This window comes from Corythoichthys intestinalis, chromosome 7 (genome assembly GCF_030265065.1).
Source record: "Corythoichthys intestinalis isolate RoL2023-P3 chromosome 7, ASM3026506v1, whole genome shotgun sequence".
NCBI lineage: Eukaryota > Metazoa > Chordata > Actinopteri > Syngnathiformes > Syngnathidae > Corythoichthys > Corythoichthys intestinalis.
Window position 1 is genome coordinate 60,253,976 of NC_080401.1, and position 27,219 is coordinate 60,281,194.

General features: G+C 42.3%; 2 protein-coding genes across 3 annotated transcripts; one reads left to right on the forward strand and one right to left on the reverse strand.

Annotated features, from left to right (window-relative positions):
- Positions 1-185: 185 nt before the first annotated feature.
- Positions 186-3,212, reverse strand: c7h19orf25 (chromosome 7 C19orf25 homolog). 2 transcript variants are annotated; one of them, XM_057841447.1, is made up of 3 exons: positions 2,936-3,212; positions 2,334-2,516; positions 186-513 (listed from the first exon to the last, which is right to left on the reverse strand). In XM_057841447.1, exons 2-3 carry the CDS (start codon positions 2,476-2,478, stop codon positions 341-343), a joined length of 318 nt encoding a protein of 105 aa, XP_057697430.1. In that variant the 5' UTR covers positions 2,479-2,516; positions 2,936-3,212; the 3' UTR covers positions 186-340. The 2 variants fall into 2 exon arrangements, with proteins under 2 accessions (XP_057697430.1, XP_057697431.1); XM_057841448.1 differs by lacking the exon at positions 2,936-3,212 and adding an exon at positions 2,614-2,929.
- A 1,333-nt stretch (positions 3,213-4,545) lies between these two features.
- On the forward strand, positions 4,546-26,741 carry sgta (small glutamine rich tetratricopeptide repeat co-chaperone alpha). The gene is made up of 12 exons (XM_057841442.1): positions 4,546-4,872; positions 11,483-11,623; positions 11,698-11,807; positions 16,635-16,713; positions 16,780-16,879; positions 16,944-17,048; positions 19,469-19,604; positions 19,675-19,737; positions 23,167-23,204; positions 23,264-23,386; positions 23,456-23,583; positions 26,526-26,741. The coding sequence occupies exons 2-11, from the start codon at positions 11,524-11,526 to the stop codon at positions 23,565-23,567; spliced, it is 966 nt and encodes a 321-aa protein (XP_057697425.1). The 5' UTR covers positions 4,546-4,872; positions 11,483-11,523; the 3' UTR covers positions 23,568-23,583; positions 26,526-26,741.
- Positions 26,742-27,219: the final 478 nt, after the last annotated feature.

Here is a 27,219-nt window from a genome sequence, read left to right on the forward strand (position 1 = left end):
CAATTATCTACAGGACGTACCCCAGATACGCCATAAAATCAACATCGAGTGATCCAAAATCAACAGGAAGTGACCTGCAAGTATCTTAAAAACGATAGACGTCCAATTCATTAAAACTAGAAGGACTGGCTCACATTCCAGCGTCTTCATTACAACTTTAGTTTCATATTATGACAAGCATATGCTGAGAGTTTCATAATCCCTTTATTCGTTCTTGAGTTATCTTCAACACAAACGTAAGGAACTGAATATACAAGCTCCGCCTTTTGTTGGGTTCACCTAGTCGTCAAGTGTGAGCGCAGAACCAGACTTCATTTCAGCCAGCAGGGCGGCGCCAAACTCATGGAAGTCCACCTTTGACTTGGGCCACGTGGCGGTCAAGACGCCGGCCAGCCGCCGTCAGCTGCTCTCGCCGACCCGTAAGGACCGCCTCCGATTCCCGCAGCTGCCGCTTGACGTCGGCGTGGCGTCGACATTGCCGGAAGGTCCGCTCCGCCTCGCCCGCTTCCGTCGCTGAACGCCAAAAAACAGTACGCCATTAGCATTGTCAAATGCTATATTTAAACAATATTTCAGTAGATGAAAGAGTCTATTGCATGTATTTGGGTACTTCCAAGAGTATTCAGTAACTTTTGAGAGTAGGGCTGCAGCTATCGAATATTTTAGTAGTCGATTAATCGATGGACTAGTTAGTTTGAATAATCGAGTAATCGGATAAGGAACATAAAAAATTAAAATACTTGAGCTGAGCCTCAAACGGTATAATTTTTTTTAAAAATGAGGATCTATTTACAACAAAAGAACAATTGGCTAACTTACATAGAAAAAGTTTGCTAGCTTAAATGCTATCAAACGTTTTTTTTCCACAATGATCTTAACAAATGGTTCAGCCACATATTCCCAGAAAAAAACAGCTAAATATACCTATAAACTAAAGTGTGAATGCGTTGAAAAACATTAGCCCAAACAAAAACTTTGCTTAAATTGGTCTTAACGGAGAGCAGTTGGATTCAGCCATGTGAAAAGAGGCAGACCAGAGCGCAGTGTATCCACCCTAATCCATAAAACTAAATGCAAACACTTTCAAAATAAACCATTAGAACGCCACTTTAATTAAACGAATACTTGTAGCAACAAAATTTAATTCGAATATTTTTTTTCATAATCAAATACTCGAGTTAATCGATTAATTGTTGCAGCACTATTTGAGAGTATTTGAGTATATACTTCTTTGACTTTTGAGGGGTATCTTACTAGTCGTATAAGTGCTTAGTTCATTTTTAGGGAGCCTTTTTGTAACTTCAGTTAGTTTCAGTTACTTTTAGGGAGTATTTTGGTACTTCCAAGAGTATTAGGTCACTTTTCAGGGGTAATTGAGTACATATCGGAGTATTTCATGACATTTTAGGCAGTATTTTGGTACTTCCAAGAGTATAAGGTCACTTTTCAGAAGTATCTGAGTACATATAGGAGTATTTCAATAACATTTAGGAAGTATTTTGGTACTTTTTAGAGAGTATTTAAGTATTTCCAAGAGTATTGGCTAACTTTTAGGGAGTATTGTTGTACTTCCAAGAGTAAGGAGTATTTGAGTACATACAGGAGTAATTCAAGAACTTTTAGGAAGTCTTTTAGTACTTCCAAGAGTATTATGTCACTTTTTGGTTAGTAATTGAATACATATACGAGTATTTTATTGACTTTTAAGGAGTATTTCTCTAGTCGTGTGAGTGTTTACGTTATCTTTAAGGAGGATTTTTGTAACTTCAAAGAGTTTTCAGTTACTTTTAGGGAGTATTTTGGTATATCCAAGAGCATTATGTCACTTTTCGGGAGTAATTGAGTACATATCGGAGTATTTCATGACCTTTTAGGGAGCATTTCAGTCGTTGAAATATAATTTTTCGGAAGTATTTTAGTACTTTCAGAAGTATTTGCTAACTTTTAGGGAGTATTTTGGTACTTCCAAGACTATTAGGTCACTTTTCAGAAGTATTTGAGTACATATGGGAGTATTTCAATAATATTTAGGGAGTATTTTAGTACTTCCAAGAGTATTAGGTCACTTATCAGGAGTATTTGAGTACATATAGGAGTATTTCATCAACTTTTATGGAGTATTTCGGTAGATGTAAGAGATTTTTTTAGAAGTATTTTAGTACTTCCAAGAGTATTTAGTCACATTTTGGGAGTATTTCAGTTTTTCCAAGAGTATTAAGTTATTTTTTGGGAGTATTGTAGACTTGGATTACTTTTCGGGAGTATTTTAGTTGATTTAAGAGTATGAAGGTCACTTGTAGGCAATATTTGGTGAATATTCGGGGAGGCCTTACCTTGTTGTGGCTGCTCGTGGAGGATGGAGAAGACAGGGTCGTCGGGCTCAGCGGCGCCGACGTCTTCCAGGATGTGGTCAACGCTGGGCGGTGAAGGTCTGCTGGGTAGGACCACGCGCTTCTTGCCTTTCAAAGCGGCGTTCATCACCGCGAGGGAGGAGCCGAGGATGAGGACGGACGGGTCTGCCGGAATGCCACATTATTAACGCATTTGCAATGACGATGATGGGCCAACAAGAGTTGCTTTAAAAATCAGCCATTTTTGATTGATCGTTCATACCTTTTGCGTATTTCGAGCTACCGCACTGAAACTTTGGAAATAAATCAATAACCTTCCTACTGTCCAATCGGCTTTAATGTAATATCATAAATTGACTTACTAGCTGTCATTGACGGCTATAAACGTCTAGTCCATTCCTCGCATGTATTGGTATCATGTAAAAAATTTGCGTATTTTTCAATGGAGTTCGGTCAGGCTGCATAGTTTATTTTTTAACATGTTTGTTTCCAAAAATAATGTTTTTAAGATAATCTAGTGTGTTGCTAAGGATGTGTACGATTAACAACTCGCTAAACGACAACATGAATGGGTTTTGTATGACCTTTTTGCTGAGTTTTAGCAACCGAGGTGACGTTAGCGTATGTTCACATCCTCCGCGTGGTGTGGCGTCAAATACACTGTAATTCCACATACACTGTAATTCCACTTGAAGGTAACTTGGAAATTAGCGATATTCTACTTTTAAAGCCGAATGATGATCAAAATCCCTTTCCTCGAGACGAGGAACCATAGGTGTCACATTAATATACGAAAAAAACATGCGAAAAATTGGAGCGAGTAACCGACGGCCATCTTAAAACAGTGGACTTCACAGGGGCAAAAACCCATGAGACAGGAAGTGACGCGAAATGCCCTTAAATCAACAGGAAATTAAGTCGAATGTACTGGAAGTGACCCGTGAGTGGCCCGAAACAAATAGGAAGTGACCCAAAAAAAAAGCAAGTGACCTGAAAATACCCCTTAATCAACAGGAAGTGACCAATGAAAAGGATGTGACCCAAAAATGCCCTGAAATCAGAAGAAAATGATTCCAAATGCACCAAAAGTGACCTGTGAGTGCCCCAAAACAGAAAGGAAGTGACCCAAAATCAAAAGGCTGTGACCTGGAAATGCCCCAAAATCAACAGGAAGTGACCAATAAATAGTATGTGACCCAAAAATGACCTCAAATCAAGAGGAAATTATTCCAAATGTACCGAAAGTGACCAGTGAGTGTCACAAAACAAAAAGGAAGTGACCCAAAATTAAAAGGAAGTGACCTGGAAATGCCCCAAAATTGACAGGAAGTGACCAATGACTAGGATATGACCCCAAATTGCCATCAAATAAACAGGAAATTATCCAAATCTAATGAAAGTGATCCGTGAGTGCCCCAAAAACAATCAGGTAGTGACCCAAACTCAACAGGAAATGACCTCTAAATGCCCCATAATCATCAGGAAGTGACCAATGAATAGAATGTGACCCAAAAATGCCCTCAAATCACAAGGATTTTTTTTTTTTTTTTCAAAATGTACAAAACGTGATCTGTGAGTGCCCCACCAAATCTAGGAAGTGACCTTAATTTTACAGGAAGTGACCTGGAAAAGCCCCATAATCAACAGGAAGTGACCAATGAATAGTATGTGATCCAAAAGTGACCTCAAATCAAGAGGAGATGATTCCAAATATACCGAAAGTCGCCTGTAAGTGCCCCAAAACAAATAGGAAGTGACCCAAAATCAACAGGAAGTGACCTGGAAATGCCTCATAATCAACAGGAAGTGACCTGGAAGTGCCCCAAAATTAACATGAAGTTACCAATGAATGGCAAGTGATCCTAAATGCCAAAATCAACAGAAAATGGTCCAAAATGGATTGACCTTGGAACGCCTCGACTTGTCCAGGAAGTGACCCAAAACCCGCAAGTATGTTTGTTCGCACCTACCAGTCTAAATGAATTGGACGTCTAACGCCGTCAATGGCAGCCAAAGAGTTAAGTATGCAGTTAACTCACTGCATCTCTGACATTTGTGAAAAACCAAGCTGTTTCAAATTGATTACAACGTTATGGTTAAAGAGTGGCACTGACTCAAAATGGCCGACCACGGCCATCCTCTTTTCACCTCTGAGTCTATACCTTCGTTATCTATGCGCGCACAGCGTCGGCGAACTTCGACTTTTTAGGGAACAAGAACACCATTTTTTTATTGAAGACGCCGCCTGTCGGCTTGGAGTGTAAATCACACGTAATTACAGTATTTTATGGGCTTTTAATCGGTGATCGATTATGCTCATAAACGTTTATTTGAGGATATGCTGACTTTCTTAAGAATATGCTAACGATGGATGGGAAGGAAAGCGCTGGGCTGGAGTGGTCGCTCTTTGTGACGTCATAGTCGAGCGCCTGTAAAGTGTTTGGCTCGGAGGAGCGGAAGAAGCAGCGAAAACAAAGTCCAACAAAATTGTCTCACCGCGTGTGAAAAGCTCCGATAATCGGTAAGACGACAATCGTTCTCCTTTCGTTTCTGGCTAGGCTAGCGTCATTTTGACTAAGACGTTGCGCTCGATGAGCCGAGTGGCTGATTAGCTTGCTAGCAGCTAGCTTTGCGCGTGGCCTTGTTTGAGCTATTTGACAGGAGAATGAACTGTTTTCCTTTTAATCTTTTTGTGCACAATATTTGACGAAATAGGTCCGATCCTTCCATTTATTAAGTGTCGAAGTTAGCGCTTGTTTTTTAGTATTTTTTCTTGTAGGGCTTTATTACAGAATATTTTTTTAGGATTTGATTCGGTGTTTGATAAAAGTCCTACAAGCGCGCTTGTCTAAAACCCTAAATGCCTGGATTTACATTTAGCAAAGATACATGAAAATGCATTAGGGATATGAATAGATACATAAAAATAATAGTAATAAGCGAACATTAAAAATTATATTTAAAAATCAAACTTAAAAACATTTCAAGCCTGAGGAAGAAGGAGAATGACCCAAAATCAACAGGAAGTAACCCGTATGTACCCTAAAATTAACAAGGATCTAACTCACAATTAAACTTTTAATGGTTTCAACTCGGGTTTTCCCCCCAAAAAATCCATTGGTGGTCAATATTTTTCTACGTAAACCTCCTCGAATCGGCCTAAAATATACAGGAAGGCCCCAAACTGTACAGGAAGTGACCGAAAAACAACCAGAAGTTACCCAAAAACAACAGAATTGACGAGGAACTCCCCCAAAATCAACAGGAAGTGAACTGGAGATACCCTAAAATCAACTGGAAGTAAGCCTTAACGATATTTCGTTTAAACATCGCCATCGCGATGTGCGCATGCGCGATAGTCCCATCACAAGGACGTGCGATATTTTTTTTGGGGGGGGGGTTCCAATCCATTCGCTCGCACAGCCTCTCTCACCCCCTTTCCCAGCTCTCAGTCACTGCGGCACGTGCTTATTAAAGTTAACGATGGGTTTGATCTGGCCAAAGAAGCCGGGCAGCAATCTGTCAATCATCGTTTAACTTGTTAAACAGGTTCTGCAAGGAAGCGCGGGCTGGGATGAATGTGTGTGTGTCTGTGGGGGGAGAATGTGGAGACGTTCAAGACATATAAAATAAACCCCAGAAGTGATTATGAGGAGTTTGTAATTTCTACGTGTCACTCCAAGAGTTTCAGCCATGTTAGGTAAACAGAAGCATTTAATAAAGCCAAGTATTTTTCTACTACAGTACTTTATTCTTGTTTAAAAATGATTCAGTGGCACAGTTATGTTTAAAATTGATCATAATTATTACATTTGAAGTGCTTAAAAAGCATTCATTAATATATATATATATATATATATATATATATATTAGGGGTGTCAAACGATTTAAAATTTTAATCGAGTTAATTACAGCTTAAAAATTAATTAATCGCAATTCAAACCATCTATAAAATATGCTATATTTTTCTGTAAATTATTGTTGGAATGGAAAGATAAGACACAAGACGGATATATACATTCAACATACGGTACATAAGTACTGTATTTGTTTATTATAACAATAAATCAACAAGATGGCATTAACATTATTAACATTCTGTTAAAGCGATCCATGGATAGAAAGACTTGTAGTTCTTAAAAGATGATTGTTAGTACAAGTTATATAAATTTTATATTAAAACCCCTCTTAATGTTTTCGTTTTAATAAAATTTATAAAATTTTCAATCAAAAAATAAGCTAGTAGCCCGCCATTGTTGATGTCAAAATTACCTACACAATGCTCATGGGTGCTGAAGCCTATAAAATCAGTCGCACCCAAGCGCCAGCAGAGGGCGCTAAAACTCCGAAAAACACAAGTACACATTTCACTGTGTTGTCAATCTGTTTGAGCGGGGCATTTGTGTGTTAATTGCGTCAAATATTTTAACGTGATTAATTTAAAAAACTACCGCCCGTTAACGCGATAATTTTGACAGCCCTAATATATACACATGCATTTTTAAAAATCATACTTTGGGGGAAAAAAGTGAGAAAAAACATGTCTTATATGTATCTCTTTCCAGTGCTAGATCTGAATAAATACCTTGAGCACACACACACCCAAAAAATTGGGGGTGGGGGGGTTGGTTATGCGCTACTTTGCGGTTTTTCCACTTATCGCGGTGGGTTCTGGTCCCTATTAACAGCGAAAAACGATGGAATACTGTACAATGTGGTCATGATGAGTCATCCAAAGTCTTTCCAAACAGCTATTCAAGTCATCTAGTAAAAATTTCTTTAAAAAAAAAATATATATATATATATAAATATATATATATTTTTTAATATCGCAATATATCGCAACCCCCCAAAAAATCGCAGCAATAGTTTTTCCCAATATCGTTCAGGCCTAACTGGAAGTGATAAAAAATATACAGGAAGTGACCCAGGAAGTAGAGCCTAGTTCGGGCCTAAAAAATCCAGCCCGACCCGACACGGCCCGCTGGTATTGAGGCCCGACCCGGCCCGAGCTCGATCACTTAACTAGATTTGCAGGCCCGAGCCCGAAAAACCCGATTTTTTTTTTTTTTTTTGAGTGACGCGGAAAAAACTCAGCAGCAGCAATTTATTTTCATTTCTTCGAGTTGGCAGAAAAAAACGCAAGTTTTCTTAATGTTTAAATAATCTACATATTTTTTTGAGAATTATCAAAGCATTCACTCAACGAAATAACGCTGGGAAAGTTTGTTAAACATATTTCTGAGTGTGTGGGATATTGTTCTCACATGGACGCGCCTCTCTGACAAGGAGAGGGAACATCAGCAAAAAAAATAAATAAAACTACAAATGCTTTGAAATAACATTCTTTATTGTAACGACATCAATACCAAAATAAAAAATAAAAATGAAATAAAAGCTTTAAACTGCTGGCTGGCCTTGTCTGCAGTCGGCAACTTGCGGCCCCCGCCTCATGTCTTGCTCTTTATTACTGTAAAATAATTAGACCGGCTCTGACTAAAAATGGCGATTTTAACAGCAGGATATTATGGGTTATACTTACACTGGTTATATTTTTTGGTCGTCGTCGTGCAGAAATAAAATTGCCGCACTTCTCCATTATTTTCTGCTTTACTCGAAGAGGCGCGGCCCTCGAAACAAAGGATAATAAAGATGTTTGAGCAGTTTCTTTTTTGCCCGCACAGCTGTTAAGATGCCTGCTCAGTATGGAGATAGAATAGTGCCAAAAGAAGTGAGGTTGTAAAATGAAAATTCTTCCTGTAAAATGACCATTTTTAACTAAAAAACACTTGTATTACCGACTTTTTCCTTTTGTAATAAACATGAAAAAAACACAATGTAAAAAATACATTATACAAGTGTTTTTTTTCCAATTACAAGTGATTTTTTTTGTTCTACGGGTGTTTTTTCTTAGCTACAGGTTAAAAAGTTTTGTCTCACCCTTGTCGCGTTTTATGAGACAAAAAAAATACTCGTAACCTAGTTTTAAAATAAAAACATACCTGTAAAATGACTCATCTTAACTAAAAAACACTTGTATTTTAACTAAAAAAACACTTGTATTTCCAAATTTTTTCGTTGTGAAATAAACATGAAAAGACAATATTATAAAATTTCTTCAAGTGTTTTTTTTTCCTCATTTACAAGTGATTTTTTTTGTTCTACGGGTGTTTTTTCTTAGCTACAGGTTAAAAAGTTTTGTCTCACCCTTGTCGCGTTTTATGAGACAAAAAAAATACTTGTAACCTAGTTTTAAAATAAAAACATACCTGTAAAATGACTCATCTTAACTAAAAAACACTTGTATTTTAACTAAAAAAACACTTGTATTTCCAAATTTTTCGTTGTGAAATAAACATGAAAAAACAATATTAAAAAATTTCTTCAAGTGTTTTTTTCCCCCATTTACAAGTGATTTTTTTATTTTTCTACAGGTGTTTTTTTCTTTGCTACAGGTGAAAAAGTTTCGTCTCACCCCTTGTGGCGTTTTCTGAGACAAAAGTCACTTGTAACCAAAGATGAAAAAATCTACTTGTACATCGAAATAATATGTTGTAAAACACAAAAATATCATTCCAAGTCGTGGTCAAAAGAAGACGTTAGTTAAGAAAGAACACAATCTAGTGAATAGTTCTTCGGGTGTTTTATCTTTAATAATCTACAAGTGTTTTCTGAGCATGTACAACTAAATTTCGGCCCAAGCATGTGATGTGAGGCAAAATTCAGACCAATCGGAACGGCGATTGTTCAGGAGGAGGGCGGGACACACCATTGCCGACCTGCTCCTTCTTGCTTTATTCATCACGGCAGAGTACGACAGAAATGGCAGAGCACGCTCAGGTAAGAAGTTCCGTGGAATTAATGTTTTCTCATGAATGTCATTCAGTTAAAGATTTATCAAGCGTATATAATCATAATTCGTGTCAACATCAAGTGAATTTCGCCTTCCTAAGAAAGGCACGAAAATCGACGACGAGCCAATTAGCTACATTAGCTATGCGGACTTCACTTGTTGAGACAATATTACAGGCATAGCCACGGACAGCTACTTGTTAAGGACCAAGTTGATATGTACACGAAGGGGGGAGGAACCCGAAAGAAGTGGAGTAGGCTAATCGACGGTCATTCACCGTAGCTAATCATTCAGCTAAGCATAGGTATATGGATGACATTCATGAGAAAACATTAATTCCACGGAACTTCTTACCTGAGCGTGCTCTGCCATTTCTGTCGTACTCTGCCGTGATGAATAAAGCAAGAAGGAGCAGGTCGGCAATGGTGTGTCCCGCCCTCCTCCTGAACAATCGCCGTTCCGATTGGTCTGAATTTTGCCTCACATCACATGCTTGGGCCGAAATTTAGTTGTACATGCTCAGAAAACACTTGTAGATTATTAAAGATAAAACACCCGAAGAACTATTCACTAGATTGTGTTCTTTCTTAACTAACGTCTTCTTTTGACCACGACTTGGAATGATATTTTTGTGTTTTACAACATATTATTTCGATGTACAAGTAGATTTTTTCATCTTTGGTTACAAGTGACTTTTGTCTCAGAAAACGCCACAAGGGGTGAGACGAAACTTTTTCACCTGTAGCAAAGAAAAAAACACCTGTAGAAAAATAAAAAAATCACTTGTAAATGGGGGAAAAAAACACTTGAAGAAATTTTTTAATATTGTTTTTTCATGTTTATTTCACAACGAAAAATTTGGAAATACAAGTGTTTTTTTAGTTAAAATACAAGTGTTTTTTAGTTAAGATGAGTCATTTTACAGGTATGTTTTTATTTTAAAACTAGGTTACAAGTATTTTTTTTGTCTCATAAAACGCGACAAGGGTGAGACAAAACTTTTTAACCTGTAGCTAAGAAAAAACACCCGTAGAACAAAAAAAATCACTTGTAAATGAGGAAAAAAAACACTTGAAGAAATTTTATAATATTGTCTTTTCATGTTTATTTCACAACGAAAAAATTTGGAAATACAAGTGTTTTTTTAGTTAAAATACAAGTGTTTTTTAGTTAAGATGAGTCATTTTACAGGTATGTTTTTATTTTAAAACTAGGTTACGAGTATTTTTTTTGTCTCATAAAACGCGACAAGGGTGAGACAAAACTTTTTAACCTGTAGCTAAGAAAAAACACCCGTAGAACAAAAAAAATCACTTGTAATTGGAAAAAAAACACTTGTATAATGTATTTTTTACATTGTGTTTTTTTCATGTTTATTACAAAAGGAAAAAGTCGGTAATACAAGTGTTTTTTAGTTAAAAATGGTCATTTTACAGGAAGAATTTTCATTTTACAACCTCACTTCTTTTGGCACTATTCTATCTCCATACTCAGCGTCGAAGTGCCAGTCTTTTTGCTGTTGTACGAGAGCAATGTGCCGCACTTGTTACATTCGACGAAGCCGACACAGTTTTTTGTTGCATCTTCCACGATCAAATGAAATTCTTGCCTCTTCCACTCCCTCGTCTTCAGTTTGTTTTTAGCTTCTTTCTGCTCCAAATTGGAAAAGTACCAAGAGGATGAGTTGTGTACACTCGGTGCAGAGAGGGAGGACAAGAACAAAAAGCGGCCGGCGCCACGGCGTTCGTGCACACACGCACAAGCAAAAGCGCAATACAGAGAGCCTGCTCTCCAAATTTTTATTTATTTATTTATTCATGTATTTTTATTTATTATTATTATTTTTTAAAAATAATTTATTAGTCCGGCATGGCGGCCCGACCCGACTTGACCCGAACGTGAATGCTTAAAATGTGGGCCCGACCCGACCGGGTTCGGGCACAAAATCTATCCTCTACCAGGAAGGCCCCAAACTGTACAGGAAGTTGGTCAAAAAACGACAGGATTGACATGGAACTGCCCCAAAATGAACAGGAAGTGAACAGTAAACAGGAAATGACGTGGAAAAGCCCTCAAATCAACAGTAAACAATCTAAAATAGACAGGAAATGTCCCTAAACTGTACAGGAAGTGACCAGAAATCAACAGGAAGTAACCCAAAATGAAGGTATTGCCGAACATTGACAACAATAGACGTCCAATTCATTCTAACTTGGAGGAAATGCTCACGTTTTATTGCAATTGACATCGCTAATAGAAGATTAAATGTGATATCCAGCAAAGGGGGCGCGGCGTGCGCGCGTGCGTCCGAGTGCCGCCATGAGCGACAACAAGCGTCTGGCCTTCTCCATCATCAGCTTCCTCCACGACCAGCTGAGTTCTGGGAATTTGTCATCGGGAGCGCAGGAGAGCCTGGAAGGTGAGTGGCTTGATGCCGAATGCTGCCGCCGGGTCCTCCGGTCTCAAAGCCGCCGTCTCTCCCTCTCGCCGCAGTGGCCGTCCAATGTCTGGAGACGGCATTCGAAGTGTCGGCGGACGACCGGAGCCTCGCCGTCCCCCTCACGTTACCCGAGATCTTCGCCGACGCCACTCGGGAGACTTCGGTAAGCGACGGCGCTTCCCTCGTCTCTATTTTTCCTTCAATGAAAGGCCCATGTTAAAACTGTTCTCATACAAAGGGTGCAGCACATTATTAAGGGGCAGTAGTAGGAGTGGTTGGGGTTGCGTTATGCATCCACTAGATGGAGCTGCGCTTAAGAGAATGTCGTGCTATGATTAGCCAATATTGATTGATATAAAGGTGTTCCTTTTATTGTGGAAAATACTGAGCAATGTGCTTATTGGGTCACTTCCTGTTTATTTTGGGGCATTTGGGGTTCACTTTTTGTTGATATTGGGTCACTTCCTGTTGATTTTGAGGCATTCCAGGGGTCACTTCCTGTTTATTTTGGGGCATTACAGGGTCACTTCCTATACATTTTGGGTCACTTCCTGTTTTTGAGGAATCACTGACTTGTAGAAATTGGGTCATTTCCTGTTTATTTTGGGACATTACAAGGTTTACTTCCTGTTGATTTTGGGGTCATTTCAGTGTTCTTTTCCTGTTGATATTGGGTCACTTCCTGTTGATTTTGATGCATTACAGGGTTCGCTTCCTGTTGATTTTGGGTAACTTCCTTTTGATTTTGAGGCATTCCAGGGTTCACTTCCTTTACACGTTAGGTCATTTCCTGTTGATTTGGGAGCAATTCAGGGTCACTTCCTGTACATTTTGGGTCACTTCCTGTTTTTGAGGCATTTCAGACTTCCTGTACAAAAGCAGGTCTCGTCTTGTTTATTTTTTGGCATTACAGGGTTCACTTCCTCTTGATATTGGGCCACTTCCTGTTGATTTTGAGGAATTTCAAGGTCACTTCCTGTTGATTTTGCGGCATCTCTGACTTCCTGTAGATATTGGGTAACTTCCTGTTGTTTTTGAGGCGTTCCAGGGTCACTTCCTGTTGATTTTGAGTTGTTTCAGGGTAACTTCCTGTTCATTTTGAGATACATTAGACTTTCTGTAGTAATCGGGTCACTTCCTGTTTATTTTGGGCCACTTACTGTTGATTTTGAGGCATTCAAGGGTTCACTTCCTATATACATTAGGTCATTTCCTGTTGATTTGGGAGCATTTCAGGGTCATTTCCTGTACATTTTGGGCCACTTCCTGTTGATTTTGAGGAATTTCAGGGTCACTTCCTGTTGATTTTTTTGGGTCACTTCCGGTTGATTTTGCGGCATCTCGGACTTCATGTAGATATTGGGTAACTTCCTGTTGATTTTGAGGCGTTTCAGGGTCAATTCCTGTTGATTTTGGGGTCATTTCAGTGTTCTTTTCCTGTTGACATTGGGTCACTTCCTGTTGATGTTTTTGGTAACGTCCGGTTGATTTTGCGGCATCTCGGACTTCATGTAGATATTGGGTAACTTCCTGTTGATTTTGAGGTGTTCCAGGGTCACTTCCTGTTGATTTTGGGGTCATTTCAGTGTTCTTTTCCTGTTGATATTGGGTCACTTCCTGTTGATTTTGATGCATTACAGGGTTCACTTTCTGTTGATTTTGGGTAGCTTCCTGTTGTTTTTGAGGTATTTTAGACTTCCTGTAGAAAAAAGGTCACTTCTTGTTGATATTGGGCCACTTCCTGTTGATTTTGAGGAATTTCAGGGTCACTTCCTGTTGATTTTTTTTTTGGTAACTTCCGGTTGATTTTGCGGCATCTCGGACTTCATGTAGATATTGGGTAACTTCCTGTTGATTTTGTGGCGTTCCAGGGTCACTTCCTGTTGATTTTGGGTCACTTCCTGTTGATTTTGAGGTATTTCAGGGTCACTTCCTGTACACATTAGGTCATTTCCTGTTAATTTGGGAGCATTTCAGGGTCACTTCCTGTACATTTTGGGTCACTTCCTGTTTTTGAGGCATCTCAGACTTCCTGTAAAAAATAAGGTCACGTCCCGTTTATTTTGTGGCATTACAGGGTTCACTTCCTCTTGATATTGGGCCACTTCCTGTTGATTTTGAGGAATTTTAGGGTCACTTCCTGTTGATTTTTGATCACTTCCTGTTGATTTGCGGCATCTCGGACTTCCTGTAGATATTGGCTAACTTCCTGTTGATTTTGAGGCGTTCCAGGGTCACTTCCTGTTGAGTTTGAGGTATTTCAGGGTAACTTCCTGTTCATTTTGAGATACATTAGACTTTCTGTAGTAATCGGGTCACTTCCTGTTTATTTTGGGCCACTTACTGTTGATTTTGAGGCATTCAAGGGTTCACTTCCTATATACATTAGGTCATTTCCTGTTGATTTGGGAGCATTTCAGGGTCATTTCCTGTACATTTTGGGCCACTTCCTGTTGATTTTGAGGAATTTCAGGGTCACTTCCTGTTGATTTTTTTGGGTCACTTCCGGTTGATTTTGCGGCATCTTGGACTTCATGTAGATATTGGGTAACTTCCTGTTGATTTTGAGGCGTTCCAGGGTCAATTCCTGTTGATTTTGGGGTCATTTCAGTGTTCTTTTCCTGTTGACATTGGGTCACTTCCTGTTGATGTTTTTGGTAACGTCCGGTTGATTTTGCGGCATCTCGGACTTCATGTAGATATTGGGTAACTTCCTGTTGATTTTGAGGCGTTCCAGGGTCAATTCCTGTTGATTTTGGGGTCATTTCAGTGTTCTTTTCCTGTTGACATTGGGTCACTTCCTGTTGATGTTTTTGGTAACGTCCGGTTGATTTTGCGGCATCTCGGACTTCATGTAGATATTGGGTAACTTCCTGTTGATTTTGAGGCGTTCCAGGGTCAATTCCTGTTGATTTTGGGGTCATTTCAGTGTTCTTTTCCTGTTGATATTGGGTCACTTCCTGTTGATTTTGGGTAGCTTCCTGTTGTTTTTGAGGTATTTTAGACTTCCTGTAGAAAAAAGGTCACTTCTTGTTGATATTGGGCCACTTCCTGTTGATTTTGAGGAATTTCAGGGTCACTTCCTGTTGATTTTTTTGGTAACTTCCGGTTGATTTTGCGGCATCTCGGACTTCATGTAGATATTGGGTAACTTCCTGTTGATTTTGAGGCGTTCCAGGGTCACTTCCTGTTGATTTTGAGGAATTTCAGGGTCACTTCCTGTTGATTTTTTTGGTAACTTCCGGTTGATTTTGCGGCATCTCGGACTTCATGTAGATATTGGGTGACTTCCTGTTGATTTTGAGGCGTTCCGGGGTCACTTCCTGTTGATTTTGGGGTCATTTCAGTGTTCTTTTCCTATTGATATTGGGTCACTTCCTGTTGATTTTGATGCATTACAGGGTTCACTTTCTGTTGATTTTGGGTAGCTTCCTGTTGTTTTTGAGGTATTTTAGACTTCCTGTAGAAAAAAGGTCACTTCTTGTTGATATTGGGCCACTTCCTGTTGATTTTGAGGAATTTCAGGGTCACTTCCTGTTGATTTTTTTTTTTGGTAACTTCCGGTTGATTTTGCGGCATCTCGGACTTCATGTAGATATTGGGTAACTTCCTGTTGATTTTGTGGCGTTCCAGGGTCACTTCCTGTTGATTTTGGGTCACTTCCTGTTGATTTTGAGGTATTTCAGGGTCACTTCCTGTACACATTAGGTCATTTCCTGTTTATTTGGGAGCATTTCAGGGTCACTTCCTGTACATTTTGGGTCACTTCCTGTTTTTGAGGCATCTCAGACTTCCTGTATAAAATCAGGTCACGTCCCGTTTATTTTGTGGCATTACAGTGTTCACTTCCTCTTGATATTGGGCCACTTCCTGTTGATTTTGAGGAATTTTAGGGTCACTTCCTTTTGATTTTTGATCACTTCCTGTTGATTTTGCGGCATCTCGGACTTCCTATAGATATTGGGTAACTTCCTGTTGATTTTGAGGCGTTCCAGGGTCACTTTCTGTTGATTTTGAGGTATTTGAGGTTAACTTCCTGTTCATTTTGAGATACATTAGACTTTCTGTAGTAATCGGGTCACTTCCTGTTTATTTTGGGCCACTTACTGTTGATTTTGAGGCATTCAAGGGTTCACTTCCTATATACATTAGGTGATTTCCTGTTGATTTGGGAGCATTTCAGGGTCATTTCCTGTACATTTTGGGTCACTTCCTGTTTTGAGGCTTCTCAGACTTCCTGTACAAAATCAGGTCACTTCCCGTTTATTTTGTGGCAATACAGGGTTCACTTTCTGTTGATTTTGGGCCACTTCCTGTTGATTTTGAGGCATTCCAGGCTTCACTTCCTATATACATTAGGTCATTTCCTGTTGATTTGGGAGCATTTCAGGATCACTTCCTGTACATTTTGGGTCACTTCCTTTTTTTGAGGCATCACAGACTTCCTGTAGATATTGAGTCACTTCCTGTTTATTTTGAGGCGTTACAGGGTTCACTTCCTCCTGATATTGGGCCACTTCCTGTTGATTTTGAGGCATTCCAGGGTCCACTTCCTATATACATTAGGTTATTTCCTGTTGATTTGGGAGCATTTCAGGGTCACTTCCTGTTTTTGAGGCTTCTCAGACTTCCTGTACAAAATCAGGTCACTTCCCGTTTAATTTGTGGCATTACATGGTTAACTTCCTCTTGATATTGGGCTAGTTCCTGTTGATATGGAGGCAGTTCGTGGTCTCTTCCTGTTGATTTGTGAAGCATTTTGGACTTCCTGTAGATATCTGGTCACTTCCTGTTTATTTTAAGACATTTCAAGGTTCACTTCCTCTTGATATCGGGTCACTTCCTGTTTATTTTAAACATTTTACTTTATTGTATGTCAATGGCACTGAAAGAGCTGAGTGGCTCCAAAATGAAGATTTTTTTTTTGGGGGGGGGGGGGGGGGGTAAAAATGCCTCTTCAAGAGTCAAATATTTATTGGTTTTGTATCAGTCGCAGGTGAACAACAACGCCACCGTCAACACCGTCGGCGACGATGAACGGGCCGAGGCCGAGCGACTCAAGAACGACGGTAATGCCGCTCTGATGCGTTCGAGGGCGCCCTCGAGGCCTCGCTGACACTCTCTGGCCCGTGCAGGTAACGATCAAATGAAAGTGGAAAACTATGCCGCCGCCGTGGAGTTTTACTCTAAAGCCATCGCCGTCAACCCGCAGAACGCCGTCTACTACTGCAACAGGTGAGCTCTACGCCGTCGCACGTCCCGTCCGGTAATTTTTATCCGGGTTGTGTTTTGCACGCAGGGCGGCGGCGCTGAGCAAGCTGGGTAATTACGCGGGGGCGGTCCAGGACTGCGAGCAGGCCATCGGCATCGACCCCAACTACAGCAAAGCTTACGGCAGGATGGGGTGAGAAGAAATGACATAAACTTAAGAGAAAGTGACTCATAAATGCCTGAAAATTAACTGGAAGTGACCTGGAATTGCCCAAAATCAACAGGAAGTGGCCCAAAACCGACAACAAATGACCTGGACTTGGCCCAAAATTGATCGGAAGTGACTCGGAATTGACAGGAAGTGACCCGGAATAACCCAAAGTCATCAGAGAGGAGCCCAAAATGACCTGGAATGTTAATAGGAAGTGGCCCAATATTGACAGGACGTGACCTGGATTGCCCAAAAAAAACAAATGCCCGATAATTGACAAGAAATGACCTGGACTTGGCCCAAAATTGACAGGAAGTGCACCGGAAATGCCCGAAATCAACAAGCAGTGGCCCAAAATTGACAAGAAATGACCAGGACTTTGCCCAAAATTGATCAGATGTGAACTGAAATTGACAGGAAGGGACCTGGAATAGCCCAAAATTGACAGGAAGTGACCTGGGTTGCCCCAAAATCAACAAGTGGCCCATAATTGACAAGAAATGACCTGAAATTGCCCCGAAATTGATAGGAAGTGGCCTGGGATTGCCCGCAATTTACAGGAAGTGGCCCGGAACTGCCCAAAAAAATGACAGGTGCCTCACTAAAATTGACAGAAAGTGTCCCAAAATCCCTGAATTGCCCCAAATCAACAGGAAGTGGCCCAAAATTGACAGGAAATTACCTGGACTTGGTCCAAAATTGATCGGAAGTGAACCGGAATTGACAGGAAGTGACCCGGAATAGCTCAAAATCATCAGGGAGTTGCCCGAAATTGACAGGAAGTGACCTGGATTTCCCCAAAATCAACAAGTGGCCCGTAATTGACAAGAATTAACCTGTACTTGGCCCAAAATCAACAGGAAGGGAATTGGCCCACCGAAATTGACAGAAAGTGTCCCAAAATCCCTGAATTGCCCCAAATCAACTGGAAGTGGCCCAAAATTGACAGGAAATGACCTGGACTTGGTCCAAAATTGATCGGAAGTGAACCGGAATTGACAGGAAGTGACCCGGAATAGCTCAAAATCATCAGGGAGTTGCCCGAAATTGACAGGAAGAGGCCTAAAGTTGACAGGAAGTGACCTGGATTTCCCCAAAATCAACAAATGGCCCGTAATAGACAAGAAAAGACCTGTACTAGGCCCAAAATCAACAGAAAGGGAATTGGCCCACCGAAATTGACAGAAAGTGTCCCAAAATCCCTGAATTGCCCAAAATCAACAGGGGGTGGCCCAAAATTGACAGGAAGTGGCCCTAAATTGACAGGAAATAACCTGTACTTTGCCCAAAATTGATCTGAAGTGACCCAGAATTTGCCAGAACAGGAAGTCATCCGGAATTGGCCCAAAATTGATCAGAAGTGAACCGGAATTGACAGGAAGTGAACCTGAATAGCCCAAAATTATCTGGGACTAGCCCAAAATTGATAAGAAATCACCTGGTATTAGCCTGATATTAACAGGAAGTGGCCCAATTTTGACAGGAAGTGACCTGGATTTGCCCAAAATCAAGAGGGAGTGGCCCAAAATTAACAACAAATGACCTGGAATTGCCCCAGTATTAACAGAAAGTGGCTCAAAATTAACAGGAAGTGGCCCGGATTTCCCCAAGAAATTACCTGGAATTGGCCCAAAATTGATCAGGGAGTAGCCCAAAATTGATAAGAAATGACCTGGTATTAGCCTAATATTAACAGGAAGTGGCCCAATTTTGACAGAAAGTGACCTAGAACAGCCCAAAATTGACAAGAAATGACCTGGAATTAGCCCAATGTAAACAGGAAGTGCCCCAATATTAACAGGAAACGTCCGAATATTGACAGGCAGTGACCTGGATTTGCCCAAAATCAACAAGTAGCCCATAATTGACAAGAAATGATCTGGAATTGCCCCAATATGAACAGGAAGTGGCCCAAAAATGACAGGTTGGTAGCAGGTGAACAGGATAGAAATAACCCAGTTGTGACTTCATTTGAACGTCAATGCCCTGACTTTCCTGGGAAGCTCGCCCCTACCAACATGGCCACCTGCCCTAAGGCCATTTTGGTAGGGGCGATGAAGAGTCTTTCCATGCTTCTGCAGTGAGTTTGTCACGAGAAGGTGCCCATGTTTTAATTAAATGGTTGACAAGATATGTACATTCATTCACTTCCTGTTGATATCGGTGCATTTCTGGGTCACTTCCTGTTGATTTCTTGGTCACTTTATCTTGCTTTTTTGGGGCACTTGCGGGTCACGTTGTCGATTTTGTGACCATTCATATAATTTTTGGGGCATTCCCAAGCCACTTCCTGTACTTTTTGGGTCACTTTATCCTGTTAATTTTTGAGCAGTTTGAAGGTTTTATTCTTTATAAAAAGCTTAGAAAAAAAAAAAATAAGAATCCACATGATGGCGTCGCAGGTTGGCGTTGGCGAGTCTGAACAAGCACGCGGAGGCGGTGACCTTCTACAAGAAAGCTCTGGAACTGGACCCGGACAATGACTCGTACAAGTCCAACCTCAAGATCGCTGAGGACAAGATGGACGCCGCCAGTCCTGTAAGCGATGAAGCGCCTTACGAGCACGCGGAATGTGCGCGCACGCGTTCACGTACGCTGTGTTTTTCAGACTGCTGGAATGGGCGGCATGGACCTCGCCGGACTGCTGAGTAATCCCAGTTTCATGAACATGGTAAGTCTTTTAAAAAAATTTCCATCCATTTTCTCCCGCTTATCCGAGGTCGGGTCGTGGGGGCAGGAGCTTCAGCAGAGAACCCCAGACATTCCTTTCCCCAGCCACTTCATCCACTTGGGGAATCCTAAGGCATCCCCAGGCCAGAGGCGAGACTCTCTCCCAAGTGTGTCCTGGGTCTTCTCTGTGGCGTATTCCAAGAGGGACATGCCTGGAAAACCTCACCAGGGATCGTAATTAGTTGCCCGAGCCATCCCATCTGGCTCCTCTCAATGCGGAGAAGCTTTGGCTCTACTCCAAGCCCCTCCTGGATGACCGAGCTTCTCACCTTATCTCTAAGAAAGAACCCGGATCGCCTACGGTTGAAACTGTTTTCAGCCGCCTGTATCCAGGATTTTGTTCTTTCGGTCACGACCCACATCTTGTGACTCCAGGTGAGGGCAGGAACTTAAATTGACCAGTAAATGGAGAGCTTCGCCTTTCGGCTCAGCTCCCTCTACACCACGATGGACCAATGCAAAGTCCGCCTCACTGCAGATGCCGCACCGATCCACCTGTTGATCTCCCGTTCTATTTTCCCCCTCACTTGTGAACACGACCCTGAGAAACTTAAACCCCTCTACTTGAGGAAACCCTCATCCCTGACCCAGAGACGGCATTCCACCTTTACCCGACTGAGAACCATGGTCTCAGATTTAGAGGTGCTGATTCTCATCGCAACCGTTTCACTCTCGGCTATGAATCCTTCCAGTGAGAGTTGGAGGGTCGTCTTGGTTGACACGACTCTGCAACATCAGTACCTCTGGATCGGCAGACCGGGGTGGTGGTGTCCCATTTGAAAAATACGATCGGAGGGTGTGTTCCAATAATAGGGGGATCACACTCCTCAAGAACTATGTGTATCATGGGTCTGGAGTAACAAACAACGGCAACCCAAAACCAGAGATTTGCAGAAGAGCCCTGGCAGTCTCAGCTATGCAGTGTCTTTTGAAACCACTCTGGTTGCACCACACCATCTCCCGTAAGATGAAGCTCTGGATTTAACACTCTGCCGTACTTTCTATTCTGCTACATGGCTCTTAAATACGACTCTGGCTGCAAGACTAGGTGCCTTTTATGGCAGGGCCCCTCAGGCCCATTAAAAACATCAGGTGGCCCGAGCGGATTTCCAGTAATGCGCTCAGAACCCGCATCAGCCAGCCAAGGACATCATCCTAGGCTGCACAGAACCAAATAAGCTGGTTTAGACATGTTCTCCGCCTTCCTCCCGACCATCCCACAAAGACCATTCTACAGTTAGATCCACAGGTCGCTGGCTGGAAACGACCCTGAAGCAAGCCTTGCGTTCGATGTCATCGCGGATGACCTCCAACACCACAAAGTTACTCTGGAGCAGGGGTCTGCAACCCTGGTGCTCGAGAGCCGCTCTCCAGCTTGTTTTCCATGCCTCCCTCCTTTAACACACCTGAATCAAATGATCAAATCAGCAAGCTCTGCAGGAGCCTGATAACGATCCTGATCCAGGTTTGCAGACCCCTGCTCTGGAGGATACAGAACTCCTGGCTCAAGATCACCAGCGTTGGGAGGGAAAAATGGTTTACCTGGTTGGGTCAGTGCACAGGGAAAGGACCCCAGTGACAAGAGTTTCATGATTGACACTCCTCAGCCTCCCTGGGAAGGTCTATTCACGGGTACTGGACGGGAGGGTCTATCGGTAAGTCGAATGTCTGATTCAGGAGGAGCAGTGTGGTTTTCATTCTGGCTGTGGAACAGTGGATTGGCTCTGTACCCTGACCAGTGTTCTCAGGGTTTCATGGGAGTTGGCCCAACCAGTCTACATATGTTTTGGACAGTGTCCCCTGGCGAGTTCTGTTAGATGACCAATGATTTTTAAGCAGAAGCTAGCTTGTTGGCAAATGATTTTTGAGCAGAAGCTAGCGGGAGCAAGTGGAAGCAAGGCAGAGGAAGCTGGTTTGCTAGAGCAAGCTAGTTGGTTTCTGATTTTAGATTGGAAGCTGGCGGGAGCAAGCTAGTTGGTTACTGATTGCGATTATGTGGCCAATTTAAGCAAAAGCTAGCGGTAACAAGTAAATGCTAGCCAGAGGTAGCATACTAGTTGATTCATGATTTTTAAGTAGAAGCTAGCAGGAGTGAGCTTGTTGGCAAATGATTTTTAAGCATAAGCTAGCGGGAACGTGTAGTAGCAAGGCAGAGGAAGCTGGTTTGCGGGAGCAAGCTAGTTTGTCACTGATTTTTAAGTGGAAGCTAGCTGGAGCAAGCTAATTGGTTACTGATTTTGAAGTGGAAGCTAGCAGAAATTACTGGACGCTAGCAGAAGCTAGTGGTAAAGATTAGTTGACCAATGATTTTTAAGCAGAAGCTATCGGGAACAAGTAAAAGCAAGCTAGAGGAAGCTAGCTAGCTGGAGCAAGCTAGTTGGTCACTGATTTTTTTAGTAGAAGCTAGCGGGAGCAAACTAGTTGGTTACAGATTTTGAAGTGGAAGCTAGCAGAAATTACTGGAAGCTATCAGGAGCCTAGTGGTAAAGATTAGTTGGCCAATGATTTTTAAGCAGAAGCTATCGGGAACAAGTAAAAGCAAGCTAGAGGAAGCTAACTAGTGGGAGCAAGCTATTTGAGCATTGATTTTTAAGTAGAAGCTAGCTGGAACTACCGGAACCTAGCAGGAGCGAGTTTGTTGGCCAAATATTTTTAAGCATAAGCTAGCGTGAGCTTGTAGTAGCAAGGCAAAGGAAGCTAGTTTGCAGGAGCAAGCTCGTTGGTCATTGATTTTTAAGTGGAAGCTAGCAGAAATTTCCGGAAGCTAGCAGTGGTAGCGATTATTTGACCAATGATTTTGGTTGGGTCTTTTGGGAAGTCAAATGTCTGATTCAGGAGGAGCAGTGCGGTTTTCATTCTGGCCATGGAAAAGTGGATCGGCTCTGTATCCTGACCAGGGTTCTCAGGGTTTCATGGGACTTGGACCTTGTCCCCTGGCTAGTCCAGTGGGGGATGTTCCGGGAGTATGGGGTATCGGAATCTCTGATACGCAGGGTTTGGTCCCTGTATGACCGGTGTCAGAGTTTGGTCCATGTAGCCGAAAGTTGGATCAGTTTCCAGCGAAGGTTGGACTTTGCCCTATGTCAGAGGTTCTGTTCATAACTTTTATGGACAGAACATCTAGGAGGTGTTGAGGGGGTCCGTCTTTGGTGGCCTCAGTATTGCATCTCTGCTTAATGCAGATGATGTCCTTCCGTTGGCTTAATCAAGTTGTGACGTTGGTCATTTATTTAGTTTTCAGAAGAATAGTGTCCTGTACCTAAGTAAACTAGAAGCCACCACAAGGAAATAAAAATCACAATGCTAAATTTATGATGATTCTCCAACCGGCTCGGCACCCTCGCTCATAACTCTAAGCTTTTTTTCGCAGGCGTCGTCACTGATGACAAACCCTCAGGTCCAGCAGATGTAAGTGCCGCCTGCGCGCTCTCCTGTTTCTTGTCAGTTTCTTACGGTCTCGCTTTCAGGATGTCGGGAATGATGTCGGGAGCGTACGGCGGTGGCGCCGGAGGCACCGGAGGGGGAGGCGGAGTCCCGGGAGGTCTCCCGGGAGCGGCGTCGGGCAGGGATTTATCGGGACTCATCCAAGCGTACGTACGCCTTGGCGGGAGGGCGATCAGTGCCGGGTCGCGCTCTAACTCAGTTTTTACTTTTTTTAGAGGTCAGCAGTTCGCTCAACAGATGCAGCAGGAAAATCCAGAACTCATCGAGCAGCTCAGGAGTCAAATTCGTAATCGCTTGCCCAGCGCCGGAAATGATGAGCAGCCGTGACGCCCTCCTTTGCACGGTGAGAAGAAACGCAGTCCGTCAGCTAATCTCAACGCCTAGCGAGTGAACCGACGACCGTTTTGTTAGCTGTCAATCAACGTTGACCTCAAAATACTTTAAACCCTCTTCGTTGAGCTTATAATTGTAAATATTCTGGCATTTATTTGTCAAAAAAGTTGGTCTACAGCTAACCGTGACCTCAACTACGTCCCCATCAATGAGAAGTCTAGCAGGATCAAGCTAATAGGCCACCAACATTTTTAAGTGGGAACCAGAGGGAGCTAGTTGGTTGGTCACTGATTTTTAAGTGGAAGCTAACGGTAACTATCAGGATCACTCGGGAGCTAGCTGTCAAATGATTTTAAAGCGGGAGCTAGCTAATTGGCCAATGATATTGGCCACTAATTTTTTTAAGTGAACGCTAGCGGGAACTGCTGGAAGCTAGTGGTAGTGAGCTTGTTGGCCAATGATTTTAAACCGAAGCTAGAGGGAGCAAGTAGAAGCAAGTCAGAGGAAGCTATCTAGTGGGAACTGGCCAACGGAAGCAAGCTAATGGGGAGCAAGCTAGTTGGCCAATGATGTTTAAGAGGAGGCTAGCAGGAACTATCAGAAGCTAGCTGGAAGTAGAGGTAGCGAGCTAGTTCATTTTTAAGCAGGAGCGAGCTTGTTGGCTAATGATTTTTAAGCATCAGCTAGTGGGAGCAAGTTGAGGCAAGGCAGAGGAAGCTAATTTGCGGGAGCAAGCTAGTTGGTTACTGATTTTTAAATGGAAGCTAGCAGAAAATACCTGAAGCAAGCAGGAGCGAGCTCGTTGGCCAATGATTTTTACGCATAAGCTAGTGGGAGCAAGTTAGAGGAAGCTAGTTTGTGGGAGCAAGCTAGTTGGTTACTGATTTTTAAGTGGAAGCTAGCAGAAATCACCTAAAGCTAGCAGGAGCGAGCTTGTTGGCTAATGATTTTTAAGCATCAGCTAGTGGGAGCAAGTTGAGGCAAGGCAGAGGAAGCTAATTTGCGGGAGCAAGCTAGTTGGTTACTGATTTTTAAGTGGAAGCTAGCAGAAATCACCTAAAGCTAGCAGGAGCGAGCTTGTTGGCCAACGATTTTTAAGCATAAGCTAGTGGGAGCAAGTTAAAGAAAATTAGAGGAAGCTAGTTTGTGGGAGCAAGCTAGTTGGTTACTAATTTCTAAGTGGAAACTAGCAGAAATTACCGGAAGCTAGCAGGAGCGAGCTTGTTGGACAATGATTTTAAAGCATAAGCTAGTAGGGGCAAGTTGGAGGAAGCTAGTTGGTTACTGTTTTTTAAGTAAAAGCTAGCAGGAACTACTGGAAGCTAGCAGGAGTAAGTGGAAGGAAGCCAGAGGAAGCTATCTAGCCGGAACTAGCGAATGGAAGCAAGCTAATGGGGAGCAAGCTAGTCGGTCAATGGTTTTTAAAGAGGAGGCTAGCAGGAAGTAGAGGTAGCGAGATAGTTGTCCAATGTTTTTTAAGCAGGAGCGAGCTTGTTGGCTAATGATTTTTAAGCATAAGCTAGTGGGAGCAAGTTGAAGCAAGGCAGAGGAAGCTAGTTTGTGGGAGCAAGCTGGTTGTTCACTGATTTTGAAGTAGAAGCTAGCAGGAGCTAGTGGTTGCGATGAGTCGACCAATGATTTTTAAGCAGAAGTTAGCGGGAGCAAGTAGAAGCAAGCTAGAAAAAAAGCTAGCCAGCGGGCGCAAGCTAGTTGATCACTGAATTCTAAGTTGAAGCTAGCCGGAACTACCGGAAGCTAGCAGGAGCGAACTTGTTGGCCAATGATTTTTTAGCATAAGCTAGCGGGAGCATGTAGTCGCAAGCTAGTTAGCAGGAGCTGTCAAGTGGGAGCCTGGTACACCAGACTCAACGCTGTTCCAGCTATTGAGTCTGGCCACCCTTCCCACGGAAACAATTTCCAGGGCGGAGCAAGCCACAGCATACAGACAGCGGAGTGGACCAATCAGCGACGGGCAGACGTGACGTTAGTAAAATGGCGACTTCAGGATGACGGACTTGCGCGCGGAAGTAAACATACGAAGAGAGCGGAGTTTATTCGACATGGCTAGCGCGAGACAGATTGTTGTCAGTGACTCGTGTCGATGTGTTTTTGGTCATTTAAAACTGATTTTACCGTGGACTGGAACATATTCTCGGCTCTGCCGTTCACCGTCTGTGTTGCTGAAGGGACGACTTTCGACTCGCAAGAGTGACGTTGCTTGTGAAGAACACGTGACGCAAATAAACGAATCTGATTTGTCGATTGATTTTGTATCTGCTCGAAAAGGCCGTTAATGGGAGGGGTTCCAGACTATTTCTCTCAGTGTTTGAAAAATACAGGGAGAATAGTCTGGCAGAGCCAGGCTAGTCAAGTGGGAGCAAGCTAGTTGATCACTGATATTTACGTGGAAGCTAGCTGGACCATGTTAGTTGGTCACTGATTTTTAAGTAGCAGTTAGCGGGAACCAGAAAAATATTGATTGGACAATTGCTGCTGTCCATCCAAGTTGAAACGTATTGGACGTCTATCACCGGCAGCCCATTAGCTAAATGTAAAAAACAATGCAGCCTGACCAAACTCCATTGGAAAAACAGCCAATTTAACCAACACATTTCAGCTCTTCCCAGTCAAAACTGATTGGACGTCGATCGCCGTCAATGGTAGTCAATGAGTTAATTCATAAAAACGCACAAGGAAGGTTGTTGATGTGTTTACTGAGTTTCAGCCTTATAAGTTGTAATTTGACAATGTTATGTATGGTCAAAGTAAAAACGGTTAATTCTCAAAGGAAATCGAAATTGTTTTATTTAAAAACATTTTTTTATATATGAACAAACAAAAATACATATTGTAAATTTTTAAAACTTGATTTAATGCAATGCACCCTTTTGTTGGTTTGGAGGGGTTGGAGCGGAAGAAGCTGATTGTGTATGTGTGGTGTTTTGCACACAGGACACGGTTGAGCGGGGGTGCCGGGGTCGACTTTTTCTTTGGCTTCGGGACAATTGTCGTGACCGGAGGGACTGAAAAGGCCGCTCGATCGGTCACCTGAAAATTCCCCGCATGAGAGGAGCCTTCGTGCCGCTGCCGGCCACGCCCACTTAAGGAAGACCCGCCCACTTTGACACCGCCCCTATTTGAACAATTAAAAAGATTTTACGTCTCTGATCTCCGCTCCGCTTTGATTGTTGTTGACTATAAGAGTCCAATCGCCCGTCTGCTGTATTTGAAATGAGTTGATCGCCATTAGACTTTCAATTCATTTGAAGCGGGAGGGTCCGGAACTCCTCCTTCAAATGGTTTGGACGTCTGTTAACGTCATTGGAAGCCAATCTGGTATTAGTATCAGCATTGACCGATACCACATTAAATGGTATTTGTGTCACACCAGTTATGACTTGATTTCAATGTCAATCCATTGGCTTTAAAGGGAAGGTTGCCCCTACCAACATGGCTGCCCTGAGGCATTTTGTTAATGGGCAGCCGTGTTGGTAGGGGCGATGAAAGGCCTTATCATGCTACTGCCGGCAATTAATTGCGTTTTTCGCTCGTAGACGTCCAATCCATTTCAAGCGATAGGCTGCCAGCGAATTAACATTCGGTCATTTGCTGCCATCCTTCCCACTTCAAGTGGATTGGACCTCTA

Coding starts and splice junctions, on each gene's coding strand:
- c7h19orf25 (XM_057841447.1), bottom strand. CDS start 2,478: ATGAACGCCGCTTTGAAAGGCAAGAAGCGCGTGGTCCTACCCAGCAGA. Junction 514..2,333: donor CCACGAGCAGCCACAACAAG/GTAAGGCCTCCC, acceptor TTTGGCGTTCAG/CGACGGAAGCGGGCGAGGCG.
- sgta (XM_057841442.1), top strand. CDS start 11,524: ATGAGCGACAACAAGCGTCTGGCCTTCTCCATCATCAGCTTCCTCCAC. Junction 11,624..11,697: donor AGCGCAGGAGAGCCTGGAAG/GTGAGTGGCTTG, acceptor CTCTCGCCGCAG/TGGCCGTCCAATGTCTGGAG. Junction 19,738..23,166: donor ATCCCAGTTTCATGAACATG/GTAAGTCTTTTA, acceptor TTTTTTTCGCAG/GCGTCGTCACTGATGACAAA.